The sequence below is a fragment of the Osmerus mordax genome, chromosome 2 (assembly GCF_038355195.1).
Source record: "Osmerus mordax isolate fOsmMor3 chromosome 2, fOsmMor3.pri, whole genome shotgun sequence".
Classification (NCBI taxonomy): domain Eukaryota; kingdom Metazoa; phylum Chordata; class Actinopteri; order Osmeriformes; family Osmeridae; genus Osmerus; species Osmerus mordax.
In genome coordinates, this window is record NC_090051.1 from 19802703 (window position 1) to 19823417 (window position 20715).

At 49.9% G+C, this 20715-nt stretch overlaps 1 protein-coding gene across 1 annotated transcript in view; it reads right to left on the reverse strand.

Moving 5' to 3' along the window:
- Window positions 1–2268: 2268 nt before the first annotated feature.
- uggt2 (UDP-glucose glycoprotein glucosyltransferase 2) overlaps window positions 2269–20715 on the reverse strand; it is a 30355-nt gene continuing 11908 nt past the window's right edge. Inside the window, exons 21-39 of the mRNA XM_067254086.1 lie at window positions 20367–20573; window positions 18768–18899; window positions 17794–17918; window positions 16998–17093; window positions 16664–16766; window positions 15834–15913; window positions 13889–14078; window positions 13290–13448; window positions 12956–13041; window positions 10850–10934; window positions 10459–10541; window positions 7998–8099; window positions 7779–7863; window positions 7038–7220; window positions 6657–6817; window positions 5114–5228; window positions 4787–4903; window positions 2790–2946; window positions 2269–2465 (exon numbers count right to left, since the gene is read on the reverse strand). Coding sequence (XP_067110187.1) covers window positions 2443–2465; window positions 2790–2946; window positions 4787–4903; window positions 5114–5228; window positions 6657–6817; window positions 7038–7220; window positions 7779–7863; window positions 7998–8099; window positions 10459–10541; window positions 10850–10934; window positions 12956–13041; window positions 13290–13448; window positions 13889–14078; window positions 15834–15913; window positions 16664–16766; window positions 16998–17093; window positions 17794–17918; window positions 18768–18899; window positions 20367–20573 — 2289 coding nt within the window. The 3' untranslated portion in view covers window positions 2269–2442. The remainder of the gene's footprint in view (window positions 2466–2789; window positions 2947–4786; window positions 4904–5113; window positions 5229–6656; window positions 6818–7037; window positions 7221–7778; window positions 7864–7997; window positions 8100–10458; window positions 10542–10849; window positions 10935–12955; window positions 13042–13289; window positions 13449–13888; window positions 14079–15833; window positions 15914–16663; window positions 16767–16997; window positions 17094–17793; window positions 17919–18767; window positions 18900–20366; window positions 20574–20715) is intronic.

Sequence of the window (20715 nt, forward strand, 5' to 3'; positions counted from 1 at the left end):
CCTACTTGATAACAGATCCATGATATTTATTCAATGAGTTTCCTTCAGAATCTGATAAGGTATTATTCAAAATCACATTTGATTAATACGTTTGAAATCTTATGTATGGAACTGTAGAATGTCTTATGCACATACATTCAATCATACTGGCACAGAAACGGTGTCGACAAACATCGGTAGCAAAGATACATTTTATTAATCCTGACATGACGGCAACAAGGACAAACATTCTCTGGACACTTAAGAGCTTATACACCTTCTGGTTCTCATTTCTTGATTAGCTGTTAAGGCAGAAACATGGCACCACACATCTAAACATGGATTAACCCGTGTGCTGCCTTTGGGTCACATGACCCAAAGGTTCATAACGAACCACCGTTGTGTTTACCCAATACAAAAACAAATACAAATAATTTTCTTTTAACCTTCACAATTTGGGGGGTCTGAGACAGCCCGACGGTTAAAAGAAAATGCTTCACTTTGTTTTTGATTGCAGTAAAGTTGTCGCAATACGACGGTGGTTCACAATGACTGATGGGTCAGAATGACCCGAAGATAACACAAGGGTTAACACCTACTTCATTCCTGAGATAAAAGCGGTTTTATTGTGCATTTCAAGACATTACAAAATCAATCTTGACAAGTGAAACATACTTTGACCAACATGAACACAGCCTGTAAACAAAATCAGTAACCTGTCAAATCCTATGTTCTACTTACTGTACCTTTTGCATAACAAACTACTGATATGGAAGCAATCTGTGACATGTTTTGAAAAAAAAAGGCATTGAATACTTAATATTGAAATTTAAACACCACCGAATTTTTGGGTTTTGAATTCACCTCTAAAATTGAAATATTAATTTATTTCAATGTAAAACAGAAATTCTGATCCAAAAATTCAAAGTTTGGAAATTCAGGTTGCTCAAATTCAAACAATAAAATTCTGATCCATAACCCTGAATTTTCCAAACCTTGAATTGTTGGATCTCATTTTTATTTTTACATTGAAATAAATTCATATTTCAATTTTAAAAAGGTGAATTCTAAACCAACACATTTGGTGGTGTTTATATTTCTATATTAAGTATTCTAGGCCTTTTAAAATTCAAAACTTGTCACTGATTTGCTTCGCTATACTGAGATCCCTCTGTGATTCTAAGGTGAACATGATCTGCGCACACAGACTCACTTGGCAGGCAGAGAGAGAGAGAGAGACATGGTTGGTGGGTTGAGCACTCATCCAGACAGCTTTGGGGGGGGGGCTCTGTCCATGTTATATTTAGTGATTACAGTAGCTCCAATACAGCAAGGTTTTTAACACAAAGCATGGAAATACGTCCTTAACGTACTTTTTAGTGCAAGAAAATAATATCTAAAATGCTGATTTGTACAATAACAGAGGCAACAAACTGATGAAAAACCTCAAGCAGTAGCAGTGCATCTTACAAATTAACATCAATTCCAATGTAATAGGCTCCATGTCTAAAGCCTTCTAAGGTGTGCAGATACATGATTTAGAATTGCACATGAAATTTCAATACAATTAAGGTTCCTGATCATTTCTAATGGCACTGTGATAGCCATTCAGCTAAGGAATGTGCCTTCTTGATTTGATTATTTTGCATACACTACAGTATCAGTGCAATCATTGCCATCACAAACTCCACAGTTTTCACCTATCATGGCCTATATAGCCCTGCATTTTTCCTGCTGCTCTTCATTCATACCTAATCTCTAATAAGGCCATAAAGCCATCTAATGTACTTCATGTAGTGTGAAAGTACATCACATGCTGTCATGAGACATGGATGCCCATTAATTGAAATCTACATGATTTTTTAAATATGCAATATGCTTCTCTGTCCTCCTCTTCTGAAAGAGGTGGTTTAATATTTATTGGACAGTTTTGTGGAAAATGGGTTTGTACAGTTCCAGGATATTTCACAATGGGAACATTTCCATCAGGGTTTCTGTGAATTGACAGGAATGAATGAGAATTGTCATGTTTCTGCCACCAGGCTGCACTTCACTTGTGTATATTTATTTATTGCAAAATGTTTAAAATGGGAGTCAGGTGGCTGAGCGGCTAGGGACGCGGGCTAGTAATCCGAAGGTTGCCAGTTCGATTCCCGGTCATGCAAACTGACGTTGTGTCCTTGGGCAAAGCACTTCACCCTACTTGCCTCGGGGAGAATGTCCCTGTACTTACTGTAAGTCGCTCTGGATAAGAGCGTCTGCCAAATGACTAAATGTAAAATGATGGTGAGAGAAAACGCGAATGCGTTCCTTCTTTGTATTTCAGCAAAAAAAACAAAAAAAACAATTCCCAGGTGGAAACATTCCAGAACGCCCTTCAATCTAAGTGAAATGTACATCTTTGTGCGGTGGTGTTCTTCAAGCTTCACAGGAAGACCATGTTCATCCTGGTGGGGGAGGATGCTACAGCTCGTCCCGTAGGCTGCCTGGAAGGACAAAAAGCAAGACACCAACGCAACTTCTTGTTACATGTCCCTGGCTTTAAAGTATATTTATAACCAAGGAGCCAATGTTAGCTTTTGTATGTTCCAGATATCAAACGAACATTTACCAGCCGTTGCCTGATAATAATATAATATGAGATAAAAAATATAATATAGAAACAAGTAAAAAACAACCGGCTGCTGTAAGAAGTAGACATGAGTGATTTTGACATAAAAGCGAAACAACGAGGTTTAGAATGCATCTTGTTGATCGTGTCCCATATGACGGTAGACAACGTTAATGAAAACCCGTTCAACTTCACTGACCTTTCTCCTCCTGAGAGGGAGGTCCTGTGTGACCCTGGGCCCTCTGCTCCTGCACCTGGCTCAGTAACCGTTTGATCTCGTCGTCGTACTCCACCCACTCAGGCACGATCCGGGCCGCCGCTGTTAGCTTCGGCTCCTTGGTCTTGGGGTTATTGCACTGCAGCAGAGAAGGCAGACACAGACATCAGTCATGGCACCACCGCAGCAACCTCACAACAACCCAGACCATTTCTTCAGAGTGTCTGTAGCAACCATTTAAAGCTGATCTGATTTCCTGCTCCATTAAAGTGACATTAGTCTGTGTCTCCTGGTGCAGAGATGCCAACCAATGTCCCCTTGCCGAGTTAGAGAAACTCTTTACTTTCCAGGCTGTTAGAGCCTGTCCAATATTTCCAAAGCAAATACTTGCTCCATTGCTTGAATCCACGCTCAAAATTCATTTAGGAAATGGAGGAAATATTACCAGTGTCTCCATTTCCTCAACGCCATCATCCACCTAGAATTACTGCTACTTTCAACAGAGGAATGTTGAACATAATGTTCATGGATAACAGACATTAAGGAAGCTGAGAGAATCTTCAATCAAGTAGGCCAAACCAAGGGATGGCATGATTGAATCGGAATTATACACCTATTTTATAAATACATGAGTACGAAGGAGTATATGAAGACATCGTACTTAAAACTGTGCTTAATTTCTGACAGGAACACTAATTCATTTGAACCATTTCTTCAACTCAGTAATACTGCACATTTATTCCAGATGCTATAGCTCTGCTGAATGGAGGTTCTCCTTCCATGAAGGGTACATAGACAAACAATATTACAGGCAAGCAGCACTATCGCTAACAAGGAACATGACATTTACATTGCAGTACAGAACAGTGTGTGTAGGGGGATAACTAGCGAATAGAATAGCAGAACCAAAAGCATTTGAAACACAGATGTACAACGTTCAGTATGTGTACACACCATTTTACTCGGAACAAGATGTGGCAGTGTTTTTGGTCAGAGTCGTGCGGCTGTAGTTAACTCCATCAGAAACACTGTCTCCCCACCTTCGAGAAAAGGCTCAAGACGCACTTGTTCCGGGAGTACAACGGCACTTAGGAATGATTGGCTGGACCTGATGATAGTTTCCTCCAGGAACACAATGACTCTTGATTGAAGGACTTGTTGCTCTTGTTGGTTAGTTGTAACTGATTTAACTTCTTGTACTCGCTGTGAATTATATTATTGTTGCTTGCTTTTCTGCAGGTACACTCTTGCACTTTTTGACGTTCATGTTGTTTAATTGTAACTTGTTTAACTGCATGCTCTTATGGTTCTTCCCATTGGCACTTATTTAGTTTTCACAATGTATGCTTCATGTTTTGGCTACCCACAATGTTTTTGGGGCTATCAAATCAAATCAAATGTATTTGTATAGCCCTTTTTACACGCAAGCATGTCACAGAGGGCTTCACATACGCCCATAGAACTGCCCCTCAACCAACCTAAACCCTCAAGGAAGACAAGGAAAAACTCCCAATAAAACTCTCAACAGGAGAAAAAATGGAAGAAACCTTGGGAGGAGCAATTCAGAGAGGGATCCCCTCCTCCAGAGACGGTTGGTGAGAGAGAGGAGCAGAGGCTATCTCGTTGTTATGATCAGTGACCTATGCACTTTTGTATCGCTCAAGTTGGAAGTCGCTTTGGATAAAAGCGTCTGCTAAATAAATACATGTAAATGTTAACTGGGTATGTCGGCTGACTGCAAGCTCTCCTCCTCGCACTCTACCAGGGAGTCAGAGCGTTCCAGAAGCAGGAAAGCAGAGAGCAGCTGTGGTGGAGGTGAGAGTGTAAATGAGGGTGGTCTATTCTTGACTGTGTGAGCCAATAACCATCAGCTAGAATTAGCCTCCCATGAGGAACTGGATACAGTGTTCTACACAGTATGTGACTGGTGTTAATCAGTTAGGAGAAACCTGTCGGAGATGGAGCGACGAGGAACCTACCAGGTCGATGGTCTTGGCGGTGGCCTTGGAGGTGTTGTCACACCAGGTCTCGCACCAAAGCCACTCCTGGGGGAGGGACTTGATGGGCACCTGGTGGATCATGTTGTTGGGTAGGTCCTACCAGGATGGGATCGGAGGGGATTGGATCAGCAACCAGTCACTCAATGAGGTAGTCATGATAACAAGAAATACCGTTATGTAGCCTTTGGCTGCAAAACCTTAATCCACTCGTCATTGTTCATCGTCCCAAAGGGCAGGCAACAGTGACGGTGCCCTTTTGGGATAATCCAGTACATCGAAGAATGGATTAACGTTGGCGTCGCTCACCTGGTCCAGGTTAGATAGACTGTTGGGGTCCTGGCTCAGGGCTTGGTACTGACCACGCAGTCTATCCCCTGCAGCTATCTTCCGGAACTTCTTCAGATCAACCACATAGAGAGCACTGGAGGCACATAGGAGAGAGGAAGAGAGAGAGAGACAGAGAGAGACAGAAAGAGAGAGCACAGTTACAGTCCCCAACACTAGCTCAGTAATGGTTGAACCCAGAGGGAACTCAGCCTAGCGTGAAATGAAGATAAATGTCCCATGCCGCCACATAAGCATGGGAGCTGTAGCATGATGTTAATGCACCCTGTGGTACAGTGAAGTTAATGTCGCAGGACTGGCATCACAGACCATGTCTGTCCACACACTCTTACCCACCGTGTGGATGTATGTGTGTACGTGAGAGAAAGAGATTAGAAGAGAACGACAGAGACTATGAGAGATAGAGAGACAAAGAGAAATAGACAGAGAAAGAATAGAGAGCCAGACGGAGAGAGATACAGAGGCAAAAAGATAAAGACAGAAGGAGCTCTTTAGGTCACCCTCCCCCCTTCCCTGCCACTCTCCTCGTCTGCACATGTAGCTGTGCATGAGAGAGACGGACAGAGACAGAGACAGAGACAGAGAGAGAGAGAGAGAGAGAGAGAGAGAGAGAGAGAGAGAGAGAGAGAGAGAGAGAGACCCCTCTCTTCCACTCCTCCCGCCCATGCGGTTGTGTTGCCTGCTGGTGTCCGATAAAAAATCCTCCTGATGTCCTACTGGCCAGAGCTCCAGAGGCTGGAGGGCAGGCCTCCATCTCAGGCAGCGGTCCGGACCCAGGAGCACGCTGCCAGGCTGGGGCTACCTGGTCTGTTCCTCCCCCTGGCAGTAACCTGCTGGTTAGGCCAATTAAAAAGGAGCCAGCATCCTGCGCCACACACCAACACCATCTATCCATGTCGTCCTTCCACCTAAAATACTGAGTGTGCCATCCGAATGGTCGAGAAAGGAGATGTTTTGGTGGAAAACTCTCTGTTTCTTTGTTGTGTTGTAGCTGAGGGAGGCGTTATGAATGCTTGACTGAATTCCATGTACTGTTCAGCGATGAATAGCACACATGCACTTTCAAAGAAAAGGGAATTGAAGCACTCCAGAAGAGCTGTAGCCGTAGTGACAGAACACATATTTTCATGAGTTGGAAGTATTAAAAAAAAGAAGAAAAATTGTGAAAAGCTGATGCAATGGTACGGTCTCACTCTGTAGCCCATGTACAAGTATGTCTATGCAGCCAGCAAGTCATGATGAATGTCCTGAATCAACAGTAAACAGAGCACTCAAAGGAGTCACTCACTGTCTGCTGTAAAATATTTTATGCATTTATTCCGCTGAATAAATCAGGGCAAAACTTATTATTCTCTATGGCGACGTCTGAAAATATTATATTGGAGCTGCAAAACGCCATGTATAGCAAACAGATGAAGACAATACAATACGGATCATCACTGACACAGAAACCACTTGTCCTTGCAGTGTGGTTTGTAAAGGGGAGGAAGCTGGACTTTAGTACCTGATGTGGTACTTCCTGTGCCCCAGATGGGAGGCCCAGTAGCCCGTCTTCCAGAAGCGGTACCCCTCCATCTCTGTCCGACTGTCGCAGAATGGCGTGTAGCCATAGGGGGCGCCCTCCAGGTTCAGATCCCTCAGCTCCGTCAGATCTGCGCGCACTATCTGTGAAGAAGAGAAAAGAAACCTGGGTTTAAAACCATTCCATGGCCATGGGTCTTCACCAGTAACACTCCCTCTACAATGTCCTTCCACAACTGCCCCGCTGTTCATTCACGGGTACAACAGTCCCCCGTCTGACGCCGACTTGACACCCAAGGCCAAAATGGGGCTTTTGTGACCGCAAATGTTACGCAAAAAACAGGGCAGGGTGACTGCGGCGTACCTGGTCGGCGTCCACAAAGATGATCTTGTCCACAGCGAGGGGGAAGAGGACGTCCAGGAAGAGGATCTTGTAGCCCCAGATGAGACGCTGCTTCTCAGTCTGCTGGTGGAGCCAGCGAGGCCACTTGTACTGCACCAGCTCATACTGGAAGCCATACACCGCGGCCATGTGGGGGATGGACTCCTGAACACACACAGGAAAACATTCAGAAGAAAAGGCCAGACACGTTTTAACTTCTCCCATCTCTAATCTCGTCGGCTCACCATAAAGTGAGACTGTTGCGTTTCAAAAACAATGTTCAATTTGCAACTAAAACGCTGAGAACAGCCATCCCGATGCATAAATAAAACATGTATGGATATTTCACGAGCGGAGAAGTTCCCAAAAAGGCCCTCGGAGGTTTTGAATATTTCTTATCATCTTGTGGAATATTTCATAAACAGTGAAATGTAAACGTACAGTGTTTTGCTAATACTCCCTTTTGCCCGTGGCTCTTTTCTATTATTTCTGAGACATTTGAGAGGACTAGTAGGCGTTCATGTACATAGACTCATCCCTATAGGAGGAGGAGATAAAAAGAAAGGCAGACTATCACACAGGAGAAGGCATCCCACAGTTCCTTTCATCCCTCTTCACAAACACATCTGTGTCCCAGGGGTTGCTGTGCAGCCAGGAGAAAGTTATCACCACCAGGCAGGGAGAGCACAAAGTTTGCATGGAGTCACGCCGCTGGGCGCTTACCTTGAAGGAAGGAGAGAGGTAATTCTTGAGGAACCAGAACTTGATGGGGGTTCTGGTGTGCCGCAGGACGGACAGCATCATTATTCTGGAACAGAGAGGTGGAGGGAGGAGAGGGGAGGAGGGAGGGGTGGGTGGATCTCAGAGGAGCAGGGCTAATAAAAGGCAAGAGGCAAGCTGAGGCTTCAGACCAACAGTGTGTGTGCGCACTCGCTAACCCACCTCAGGAAGCGCTCATACAGATGACCAGAGGCCACAGAGAAGATGTTGAGCACATCTTCCTTCTTCTTGTCTCCATCCTCTGAACCGGACCCCCCCGCGATGCTGTAAAGGACCGCAAGTTACATAAGCCCGCTGGTGTTGCGACTGCTCCCTGCTGATTGATGCAGAGGGGTCTTCAGACAGAAGCCTCTACATCACAGCTGAGCCATCGCACCCCTAAGGCCCCTCAGGCAAAAGCACTGCGTTTAACTGATGACACAAGGAACATTTTTGAACAAACCATGCATTAGTGAGGGTGGGGGGGAATAGAAGAAAAAAAAAACTGACTACATTGAGAAGTCTGTCAGGACGAGTTATGGAGCGCACGTCCCCACTGTCGTGGGGCTTCGTGTGGTTTTACAGCGCGACGTGAGGGTTAAGCTGTTGGCTCTACTCCAGGTCGCTGGCGTTATCAAGTCATTACAGCGGAGACACGCGGAAGGCAGCTGGAACTTCTACAGAAGCCCTTCTGTTTTGCTCGACCCATATCAAATGAAAAAGCTGCTAATCAAATACGAGCTCCGAACCCACGGCTCCAGTTCCTCCCCCATCGCCTGCGAATGGCAGATTGATTTTGGACACAGTCATCAAATTGCTAAAACACAGGTGCAGAGGGACGATTAAGGATAGGACAGTAGGAGCAGGCCGGCTTGTACTGCAGGTCCACAGGCTGCATCCAGGTGCTTTTCAATCTGCCAGACCCTTCAGTGTCGAAACCAGGCACCAAATTCAGTCTAAATTTGATCAAGATAGTGTTTGGGCAGATGACTCGTAGGGTAATAAATCACTTGTGTTTTGTCTTCATAAACTACCAGGGGCCCAGGACACGTTCATGCCCCCACTAAGCCCTGTCCAGAGGCAATAGATCTTGTACCATGGCACATGTTGGGTCCCAATGGGGCCTGTGTGGCTTGTGGGCAGGCTTCTTAGCAGTCCAGCTGCGTACCCTCGTCTTTAGCAGACTGCTGATGACTGCAGTGGCTCTCCCATATTCAATCAGAGGAGCAGAGCGGAGCAGGGGCCTAGGCCCTGGGGCTCCATGGTGGGTAATAGAGAGGAGGAACAGAGCATTCAGCCTTTCCCTGTCTGCCCCTGCCCCCCCCCCCCCCCCCCTCCCCACACCGGCGCCTGGATCTGTCCTCATGCTCTGCCTCACTTCGGCTCACATGGACTCAATTCTCTCTCCATTTCTGATTTTAGGCAGGCACACAGCACTCAGCCTTGCAATAGCTCCATCTCTGCTTCCATTTCCCTACATTCCCCCATTTCTCTTCCACCCCCCCACCCCCCCCACCCTCCGACCCCCAGTCTCAGTCTCATTATCAGGGGTGAGAGTCTGTGCCGAGGCTGGCACTGTGGTCCTCCCTGCTAGAGTGAGCTTGCTGCCGGGGTGAGTACCTCCCCCCCGCCTCCCTCCCAAGGCTGAGCCTGTCATGACGGAGGGACAGAGGGATCACGGGGACCCCTCGGTTGTGAGGGCCACATAATGCCATCTGGAGCGCTCCAACAGGACCCCAGATAAGCAGCTTTAGCAGTCAGGTGAGAGGCCGCTTGGCCGACATGCGCCACATGATCCAGACCCCTGGAAGGACCTTGGCTGGGCCGGGCCAGACCATCAAGCAGAACCTGCACAGGTGGACCCAGCTCTCCGCCTCGACAGCTCATCCTCCAACCAAGTCCAACTAAGTGGAATGTGTTTCCACTTAGTTCCACTTAGAAAGCATCCAATAGAATGGGAAGATATTTATTGAAAGGTCCCAACTTAACGGAGTCTAGTGTTCCTGTGGCAGATTTCAAATAAATAGTGAACTTGGTGAAAACTATGGGATGACCGTTAGAAATTATTGTGAGCTTGAAAATGTGAGCAGGAAGAATCCCCCTTCCAAAAACAACAACACACACCGTGCCAGTCAACACCATGCCAGTCAACACGGTCAAACTGGGTTTTCTGCAATGTTCTGCCTACCTTTTCTCAAAAGTGCTCCAAACACTCCACACAGCAAGCATTAAATGAAGAGACAGACGCAGTTAGAAGGTGCTTGTGAAACACACACACACACACACAAGCATGCGTGGATACACACATACCTACGCCTACAGAAGCACATATTATTTGCATGACTAGACCTTACAGAGTAATACTGCAGTCTGGATCTCACGGACGGTGGAGCTTTCCTAAAAACCACAGTGGATCAGTGACCAGGGCGAACCATCTCCCCCTCCCCCTCACTGCACACACTCACACACTCACCACCACCACACACACACCACCACCACACACACACACACTCACCACCACCCCCACACACTCACCACCACCCCCACACACACACACACACTCGGCCACTAGAAGCCTACTCTGAACTGGACTGTGTGTGTGTGTGTGTGTGGCGCGAGTGTGCGCATACGAGAGGACACTCACCTGGTTATGGATTCCCATATCCCCTGGCTCTCTGCGACGTCGCTCAGCAGGTCCTCGTTGATTTTGTCAGGCTTTTTCTGCACCTGCGGTGGGACCACGGAAACGAAGGCGTGACACAGTGAGCGTGACACAGTGAGCGTGACACAGTGAGCGTGACACAGTGAGCGTGACACAGTGAGCGTGACACAGTGAGCGTGACACAGTGAGCGTTATAAAGTGAGCGTTATAAAACTGAGCGTTATAAAAGTGAGCGTTATAAAAGTGAGCGTTATAAAAGTGAGCGTTATAAAAGTGAGCGCGACGCGGTGAGCGCGACGCGGTGAGCGCGACGCGGTGAGCGCGACGGGACGCATCGGGGCTAGGCCGCTGTGTGACAGGACGGAGGGCTCACCCTGACTTTGATGATCTTGCTGTGGAAGCTGTTCAACACCACCTGGACGTCGCCAGAGTCAGTGGCTGAGTCTGTCCCGTCGTGCCTGTGGGACGGTCAACAGACACGCACAATTCAGACGGGCTTTATGGGAACTTGGGTTTGCACACAACAACAAAAAACAGCCAAACTTTGATAATCGGTCTCATTTTCCCTGGAAATAGTGTGAAGAAACGCTGTTGTGAACAAGCGTGGTGTTTTTGGACCAGGCAGCCGGAGGGCATCAGTGGGGCTTCCAGCTGTGACGGCCCCTCTCCCAGCCCCCCTCTCCCAGCACCACCATCCATCCAAGGACGACAACAAAGGTTATTCCGGGGGAGGAGGAGGACACTGGGATTTCGGGTACTGTTGGAAGGTTGGCCGTGCTGGTCGTATTCACTGTTCTCAGTCGTAGTTCAGTGGCAGCCTGATGCCATCGTGTCCATCACTACTGTTCAACTCTGCAGCCTGTGGGATCCCTGGTGCGGCCTCGTAAAGGGAGGCCCTTTGATCATGTCCTGGCCTTTAGCTGTAATTGTTTTTAGAGCAGCTGTGTGTGTGTGTGTGTGTGTGTGTGTGTGTGAGAGAGAGGATACCGGGGTCTGCTGGTGGAACACCTCAGACAGATGAGCAATAGGTTGTCATTGCTCAGCAAGCCATCATGACCTCAGCGCTTACTAAAAGGCTGAGAATTAACCTTATCACTATGATAAATGCCCCACCCCTCAATAGACACAACCCCCCCCCCCCTTCACACACACACACACACACACAGTCCTGTTTAGGTTTGGCTCCTCTACCATCGCCTGCATGTGCGGTGCACAGCCATTAAGGCTGATGCTGGGAAAATGCACGAGAGATCAATTTGTGTCTGCGGCGTGCTCGACGAGGAGAGCTGGTCGTCTCATTCATCGCTGTCAGGACAGGCTGGGCCGTGGCACGCCCGCGGCCCGGGGAGCGGGGGGCACGGGTCGGGGACTGGAGGGGACCGACACTCCCACTCGGCTCTGATCGGGCCCCCTAACCGGGGCAGGGCGCCGCTAAGCGTAAGAATAATGGTCGCTGCCAAGGTGAAAAATGACATCACCTTTTAGCTCCACCTGGAGGATTGGGGGAATAAATCTTGGTGTCTGATATGATTCTGGAAGAACCCAGGGCTGTATGTGTCCTAAATCTTCTGTGAGGATGAGCTGAGGGGCGAATGTGTGTGATGTGAGGGCCACTCGGCTGTACGTGTGTGTATGTGTGTGTGCGCGCGCGGTCAGGATCTCTGAGAAAGACGCAAGTCTGAACCGTACAGACTTGCAGACAACCAAGGACTTCGACATACACTCCTGTCAGGGAGATCACAAGTGATGATGGATTCATACACGTGTTCTAATTCCATTTTTCGAACGAGGAAATGACATTGGGCCAGATATGGAGAAGGAATTCCAGACTTAGACAAGACCCAGGCCTTGAGAAAAGGCATCAAATCCGCTGTTGAGGGAACATCTTGCTGGTTTTTGTCGAGGGATATTAGAAAACATCCACGCGGCGTTTATATGCAGCCATCACCGCCTACGCCTGGCTAGCAGCTAAAACAGATATTGAGCTGCTGATTTCCCTGGTTGGGAGAGGATGGCATGGCAGGTGACCAGCTGAATCATCCTTCCACTCCGTCTTCTCTCTAATGGCACCTCTACCCTCCTAAACCTCTCCACCCCCGCCCTCTCCTCCCTCCCTCCCTCCCTCCCTCCCTCCCTCTCACTCACTCCCCCCCCCCCCCCTCCTCCGTCTCTTCCAGACCGTACACAGCAAACTCCCTGCACTCATCAAAACCTTGAGCTGCTACAAAGTCAGCAGCTCGCCGCGTTTCCATAGCGATGGGGTTTTAGACCTCCGGTGAGATCGCAAGGTAGCTGAAACACCTCGGAAGTTGTGCTACAGATGGAGCCCGCTAATTAGCATCACGCGCGGCGCTGATAAATTACTAACTCGTATCCCTAATGCCGTTAAATTATCGGGGAGTGTCAAAGCCAAAAGGGAAACGTAATCCTTTAAATAGGGCTAAACAGGGGAGCAGGTTACAGTCGAGTTTCTACTCACGCTAGGATCTGGTAGATGTCTTCCGACCTCCCCTTGCGCAGCCTCAGGACCCAGGCGCCTGGATTGGCCTTCAGCTGGAAGTAGCCCTGCAGACAGACGCTCACATCACAACAACACACTCCTCTCGGACACGCCGGCCAAAACGGCTTTGCCCATTCGTCCAGACAGCTCGGTAGAGGAGAGCCCCTCTCTGGACGAGGGTTCAGGGTTTGGCGGCAGCCACCGTTAATCAAGTATCACAGCCCTTCTCCCCCAACACACACACTTGCTAATATCTGAACCATGCAAAGCTGCCACTTAGCATGACACGGCGGAGGAGGGAGAAGGAGCTCACCAGGTTGGCCATGACGATGGTGTCCTGCATGAGGGGCTGCAGAGTCATGCCCAGGGTGAACTGCAGGCCGCGGGGGGGCTGGCCCGTGGACAGGTCGAAACAGTGGCCCTCCAGCAGCAGGTGCTCCAGCTCGTACTCCGCCGCCACCAGCCCGCTCACCTGCACACAGCTCCAGGGTTAGGGCCCGCATAGGACAAAGACTGGCATGGAGAGAGAGAGAGAGAGACAGAGAGAGGGAGGGGGGGAGGGAGACAGGCAAGCAGAGAAACAACCAGGCAGGCAGACAGATGGAGAGGTATCAGAGAGGAGCACATCTTGGCGTACCTCCTGCTTGGGGAGGAGAGGGGTGGGTAGCGTACCTCCTGCTAGGAGAGGAGAGGGTAGCGTACCTCCTGCTAGGGGAGGAGAGGGGTGGGTAGCGTACCTCCTGCTTGGGGAGGAGAGGGGTGGGTAGCGTACCTCCTGCTAGGGGAGGAGAGGGGTGGGTAGCGTACCTCCTGCTAGGGGAGGAGAGGGGTGGGTAGCGTACCTCCTGCTAGGAGAGGAGAGGGGTGGGTAGCGTACCTCCTGCTAGGGGAGGAGAGGGGTGGGTAGCATACCTCCTGCAGGTGGATGTTGTCCAGGTCGTGGGGGCTGCGGACGGCCTCCACCATCCAGCTGTCGGGGGTGATCATGTTGAGGGTGAGCAGGGGAGACTCGGGGAGCTCAGAGAAGCGGGCCACAGGGCCCGGGGAGACCGAGTCGTTGGCCATGAACGACACGTCTGATTCCAGGACATAGCGATAGAAGCTGCGGAGAAAGTGAGAGAGAGAGAGACAGAGAGAGAGGGATGAGCTGACACATCGTTGTGTCCTCCCTCAAAAGCCACTGCAGATCCAGGTAAGAAAGAGTCGGGAGATTGAGCTGGAATTGACTTTTCCCAGCAAGAATGAGGCAGAACCCCCCCCGCCCCCCCGCCCCCCTCCCCCAAACAGAACAATTGGAGAATGAAACTGGAACTAGAGCGCTCTGACATATTTGATAAGCGATGCAAAGCAATTAACAAAATCTTTGTTTACATGGCTAGACAGAGATGATGACATGTTGTGCAATGTTTAACTTCTTGAAAAGGAGAGCTGGGGGATTGTTGTGACAGCTGGGGATACGGTGTCTTCAAAGTGGACAACTTAATAGCTAGCGCTCTATACCGCATGAACGCCACACAGAACCTTCCAGCTCTGCTAGTGTTAACCAGCTGTCTGGAAGCTTTCTGTCTGCTAATCTTTATGCTAATTTCTTCTTTCGACACGGGGAAGCCGTGATGACTGGGGATAAAACACACAAGGGTCGACACCGCCAACACCATCTTGTGTTCATGACGCCATCTTGCTCCCCCCAGAGTTGCACATTTGCACACAAGAAGATATTTCAGAAGTTAATTCCGTCCGTGGCAGTAGCAGTCTCTCCCACAGAGCAGAGGCAAGAGTGAGAGGGAGTCAGTGACTGCAGTCTGGAGAGCAGAGCTGCTGCACAGGAAGTTAGAGAGAGAGGGAGGAAAGAGGGAGAGAGAGAGACGTTGGAGATAAAGAGTGAGAAAGAGAAACCGAGAGAGAAATGGAGGATTAAATTACTGAGCCCTAACCAAGTCACTGGAGGAAGCACTCACTCTTTATTGGTTGGTTCCCATTTTGAAGAGCGAACCAATTCCCCGCACTGAACGGAAAGTCGGAACAAGACGACAGCATGCCTGAGGAGGTCCCAATCCCAACCCCCTGTCCCCCCCCCCCCCCCCCACCCCACCCGGGGAGGATATACATGAGTGAGAAGCAATCACCCTGCTGGTGGTGGTGGAGGCAGGGGGGTAGGATCCACCTGAACATGCCTGCAGCAGAGCCTCTCCAGGTGGGAGGAGTGTGAGTGTAACACGCCCTGGGACTCAGCTGGGGCCCTGGATCCTGGAGAGAACGCCGCTGTGTTTACACAAACTCATCTGCCGTTCCAAATTGGGGAGCTCTGGAAGCCCTTCCCCGAACAGACTCCCACTTAGCGCCAGGCTGGGCGGAGATGCCACGCAACAGCCAATCGTCTTCAGGAAATTAAAGGATGTTGACGCAATTTGTTGATTTTGTTAAGATAGTTCTTTCGGAGAAATTGCCAAACTGCTTTTGATTCCACCCAGGATATCTGAATTTAAAAAAAGCCATTTCGAAAACACCTCACAGTAAATCAGCTTACAACGCTCTCCAGGACATGGCATGAAACACAACTCCAAATTACTAAGCTCTGCATGTTATTACAGATATTCGTGAGCAAAACCTTGAAACAGTGTTGAGGGTAATGTAAACTCTACAGCACAAGCTGTAAACAATTTGCCCAGAAAAGCCAGGGGAGGCCCAGAGCAATAAGGTGATGTTATTAAGGAGATAGCATCTGTGTGGTGTTGTGGCGCAATCTCTGAAGGGGAGGGAGGGGAGTGAAGGCGGTTAAAGGGGGGAGAGATGGAAGGGGGGAGGTACATGCACACGCCCCGGACAGGAAGTTTAATTAGACGCTGGCGGGGCTCACCTCTTCAGGGGCATCTCGGACAGCTTGGCTCGGCAGTTCATGAACACCTGCAGTTTCACATTGACCACTTGACTGAGCACCTGCAGGAGACACGGAGGCACGACCCAGTTACAGCACAACACACGGCCCCAGCTCGGCAGGGAGAGCCCTGCGGTGGAGGCTCCTCTGATGGAAGACTCGGCGTCTGGCTGTCTATCTTCTTCTAACTACAATACATTGAGGTTTCCACCTTTCCGCCTCGCGCCACACAACCATGTTGCCTTAGCTGGGGGCTGACAAAGCAGAAGCTGAATACAGAGGCAGCTGGACGGTTGGGACGTGCGTTCAAATTCACCTCAGTCACATAACACTGACATGGTTTTGTCCAGCTAGCCTACGAAGGTAGCTACGACTACTTGAGCCACTGTGTTTTTTAATGAGTCATCCTGTTGAGGAATAAGCAAGGAGAATCAAACTGTACAATAAACTACTTCTCTCAACTCCCAGAAGACATTCATTTATATAACAGGAGGTTTAATGTAACGACACATTCAATGCTGCTGGGTGATCATATAGGGCAACAGCATCATGTTAACGCCAGGATTAGCCAGCATCTATCGTTGGGTCTCGGTTCACAAACAAAGACGGCTTCGAAAACGGAACAGTCAATCAAAGTAGGTCACGGAAAGGAACGCAGGTCTTAACCTCAATATCTGGGAAGGCAAAGAAAAGACTCGTGTTCAGCGTGAGCTCTGGGCTCGTGACCTGCGTGGCGCGGCGCTCGCTGAGGGAGCAGACGCCTGTGTCCTAGCGCACGTCCGGATTCAGCCGCGAGGAGGAGGAGAACTTACAATCAGCAGAGGGGACATCTTCTGGGCCTCCCTGGTCAGAGGGTCGAGCAGGGCCACCACGTCATAGAACACTTCGCCTTCGCGAGGAGCGAGATGGAGCACGCTGGTATGGGGGTGTGTGTGGGGGAGGAAACAGAGAGAAGCCGTGTCAGCAACACTAGGCAGCACTCCCAGTCGCTTCAGTTCAAACTTGCATCAAACACACCCTCCCTCTCTCTCTGTCTCTCAGTGTCTCTCTACACAGCTTCAAATAATACTGATGCCCGTTTCAGGGCCCATCAGGACAGGAGGAGAAGTGAGGGGCCGCCTGGTGAGGAGAGGCGACATGGCTCACCTGTGGCCGTCTTTGACGAAGCGGACTTCTCTCCTGGCTTCTCCTTTGGGGGCGGCGGTGAGGAGGGCGTCCACTTTCATCACTAGGTCGCTGGCTCTAAGGAGGGGAGGGGAAGACCAGGGTCACTCAATCACAAATTCCTGATTCTTCTCAACACACCACTCCGCAGGTGACCCCCACACCTGGCCTGTTTCAAGGTCGCCGAGCGGTTTTAGAACCCAAAAGTCTTAACCAACGAGATGGAGCCTCCAATGTGAACGATTCGGCCATTTCACAAAACTTGATCTGCCCCTTGGAGACTGAATATCCGTTTTGTAAGCGCCTTTCAGAGACGGCGAGGGGAGGGCCGTCTCCAGGAGATAGGAGGAGGGAAATGATAACGAGCATGTCGTGTGATAACGTCGCTTCCATCCCAAACGGACGGCGGTCGCCTGAGCGTGTGGGAGCAGAGCCGCACCGGAGCTCCAGCCAAGCCCAGCTTGACGAGCAGTTCGGAATTCTTCCCGCCACCCCCTCTGCATGCTCCCTGATTTGATGCAACCTTTATGGAGGTGAAGCGGGTCACACAGAACGGACTGTTTATCACCATTTTGGTGACTGCAATTTCCTTACTGAACGTACCTTGTCAAAAGCGTCTTGCGCCACCTTAGCAGGTTGTGATGAATCAAATAATTCACTCTTTTTGTATTTATTAAGTCCTGTGCCGCTTGTGTTAGGGCAAAGCACAGGTAAGAGAGAGGAAGAAACCTCTGAGCCGGTGGGTTGAACTGAAATGGAGAGATGGAGGAACACGTACTGCTTTCCCTTGATCCCCATCTGCTTGATTCTCCCTTTGACTTTCTCTGCCGTGGAGCTCTGGGTAATCTGCTCCAACAAATGGAAATCCTCCACTGTGAACTCCTCCTCCAATGGTCCAAGAATCTGAGAGAGAGAGACAAAGAGAGAGAGAGCGAGCAAAGAGAGAGCGAGAGAAAGAGAGAGAGCAGAAGGAAAGAGAGAATGAGAAAGAAAGGGAGAGAAAGAGATCGAGAGAGCGCAAGAGAGAGAGCGAGAGAGAGAGAGAAAGAGCAGAAGGAAAGAGAGAATGAGAGAGAAAGAGAAAGAAAGGAGGGAGAGAGCTAATGTGAATGGTGACGGCTGCTGTATCTCTCCAGCTAATGTGAATGGAGTAGGGTGCTTCATCTCCTCCAGCCAGATGGCCACCGCGCTCCCACCCTGCTGCTTCCACTCTCTGCACTCCGCTCATCTATTCTGGGAGGAGCCGCCCGGCCCCGGCGTGCTAGCCGGCCTCACAACACAAGAATGTAAAATGATATTAATTGTAACTGCCATCTTTGGGGTTGGCCTCTTCATCCTTTACTGTCAGCACTGCTGCTGCTGAGGCATCAGTCATCAGCTCTACACACACACACACACGCGCACACACACACACACACACAGTATATCACACACATACCGTTTCACACACACATCTCTGCAACCTATGACCCCCCAGTCAACTTCCTGCTGACTAGCAGGCTACAGGATCTATGCGCAACACTACAGGGAGGACACCACACACACACACACACACACTGCTGTACCTCAGCCCCACACAGCAGTTACAACCCCAGGTCGCCCCCGGGGGATATGCATGAGGCCTAACACAATGTGTTGTTATGATGTCTGAGCATGACGCGGTAACAGTAAGAACTGCTGAGCGGATGAGTTCTGTGCGATCTGTCTGACGAGCCGGGGGAAGGGAGCGCGGACGTGTGCGTGGTGTCTCACCCGGCCGTTGCTGACCACAGCCCTCCGTCCAGGGCTCAGCTTCAGGACGTCCCGACAGAAGAGCTGCTGGCTGCGGAGCAGGTGCACCTCCAGCGTGTTGAACTTCTTCTCAAAGGCGTCCGTGTCCATGCCCTGAAGCGGACGAGCAAAAATTGGGTTTAGACAGATATATTGAGCGCACGCCGCCATTCTGAGGACTCGGTGATGTATAGCCGCGTAGCCTTCCTCAAGGACGTGCCTCCCTTTCTCCCAGGCTGTCCAAAACAAAGTCTGCCCGGCGCTTTGATGGAAAGTATGATGTATTCGGGGCTGGAAATCACTTTGCTATTGACAAATCACTGACGTTCTGCATCACGGCGGCCTTTAAACGTAAATATTTCACGGCCAGAGAGACCCGAGCTGTCCGAACTGCATGGGAATCTAGGAGCGATCAATCAGTTTGCAATTAATCTAACAAACCTTTAATTAAACATTGGCCATTTTGTCCATAACAAATCAGAAGTGGGAGAGTGGGAGGGTTTGCACAGTCAGGTTATTAGTTTCTTACCCCCCTCTCCACCACCTCACCCCGCCCCACCCCGAAAACAGGTGAAATACCAATAATGTCAGCACAACTCAGTCAGCAGGTCTGTCAAGCAGCCAATAATAAACTCATATCCCCAGACTCTGGCTCCAGGTCCCAAACCACAGAGCCCCAGCCAGGTCGCAGCGAGCACCTGCCATGTCCAGACAAATCTTTCCCCTCTCTTTAAGGAGAGTCGTACTTGTCTCTCTCCCTCTGTGTATATGTGTGCCTGTCTCTCTCTCTCCATCTCTCTCTCACTGTCCTTGTGTGCACCCATCTCTCTCTCTCTTTCTCTCTGCTACAGCCCCTGACTGATGGCTGCCCGGGTCATTTCCTGTCTCTAATGAGGACAGAAAGCCGGCTTTTCTGTCAGCTGATGCGGTCGATCAACCCGTTGGAGGTTTTTCCTCCAGTGCGAGCAGCGCTGTAGATCGATCCCATGTACAACCAGCGCAGACATGACAGGGGCTCAGGACACCTGTGGTCGTGGGGTTACTGAGCCGGAGCAGGGAGAGTGACGGACAGGCTTGGCGGGGGCACATCTAACCCACACGGCCGTGAAGCGCGAGCAGGATCCCGGCTAGCCGGGCTCCCTCTGGGGGGTGGGGGTAGATCAGGTATCCAGGAAGGAGGCCTGGTTAGAGATGCAGCACGTGGAGGCCGGCTCGTGCGCCGACTGACAGACGGAGTGGAACTGACAGGGAGCAGGCGGCTGCTTATGTGTCCTCTGACTGAGGGCCGGCAGACAGGCGCGCTCGGGCAAATGTATTCTGGGACGTGGTATCCAGGAGAAGAATAAGGGGAGGTATTCATCAATCACCATTTTTTCCGGGGCTGCAGGCTTTAATAGAGAGCAGTGGGATAGAAGCGTTCACTGCCGGCTGACAGCAGGTAGAAAAAGAGAGTGTGAGGGCTTAGAATAGAACTAACAGATCTATGCAATACTTAAGGTGAGAGAGAGAGAGAGAGAGAGAAAAAAAAAGAAACTAACTTATAACGGAATGAACAAATCGCAGCGTTCCTCCTGTTCTCACCTGCACCAGAAGGTCTTTCATCCTGGTGCCTTGCTGGAGGAGCAGAATGCTCTCCTCTCTGAGGACCTTGTGGAGGAACTCGGCTGCGACCTTGTTCTTCTGGGTGAGGAGCGAGGCCCAGAGTGCCCTGTACACCACCGTGCTCTCCTCGCTGGGCTTCCTGCCGGGGTTAGCAAGCACGCCTACACGGACTCCAGGACTGGCCTTCTGCACACGGGAAAATACAAGTACACAGAGAAACGCACACACACACACATAGAATCTCAGCATAGCAGTCGACCGAAGGTGGCAAGAACTGAAAGGTGTTCCAAAGTCTTGCCCGTGCATCTACTGAAGGTGTGAAATATGT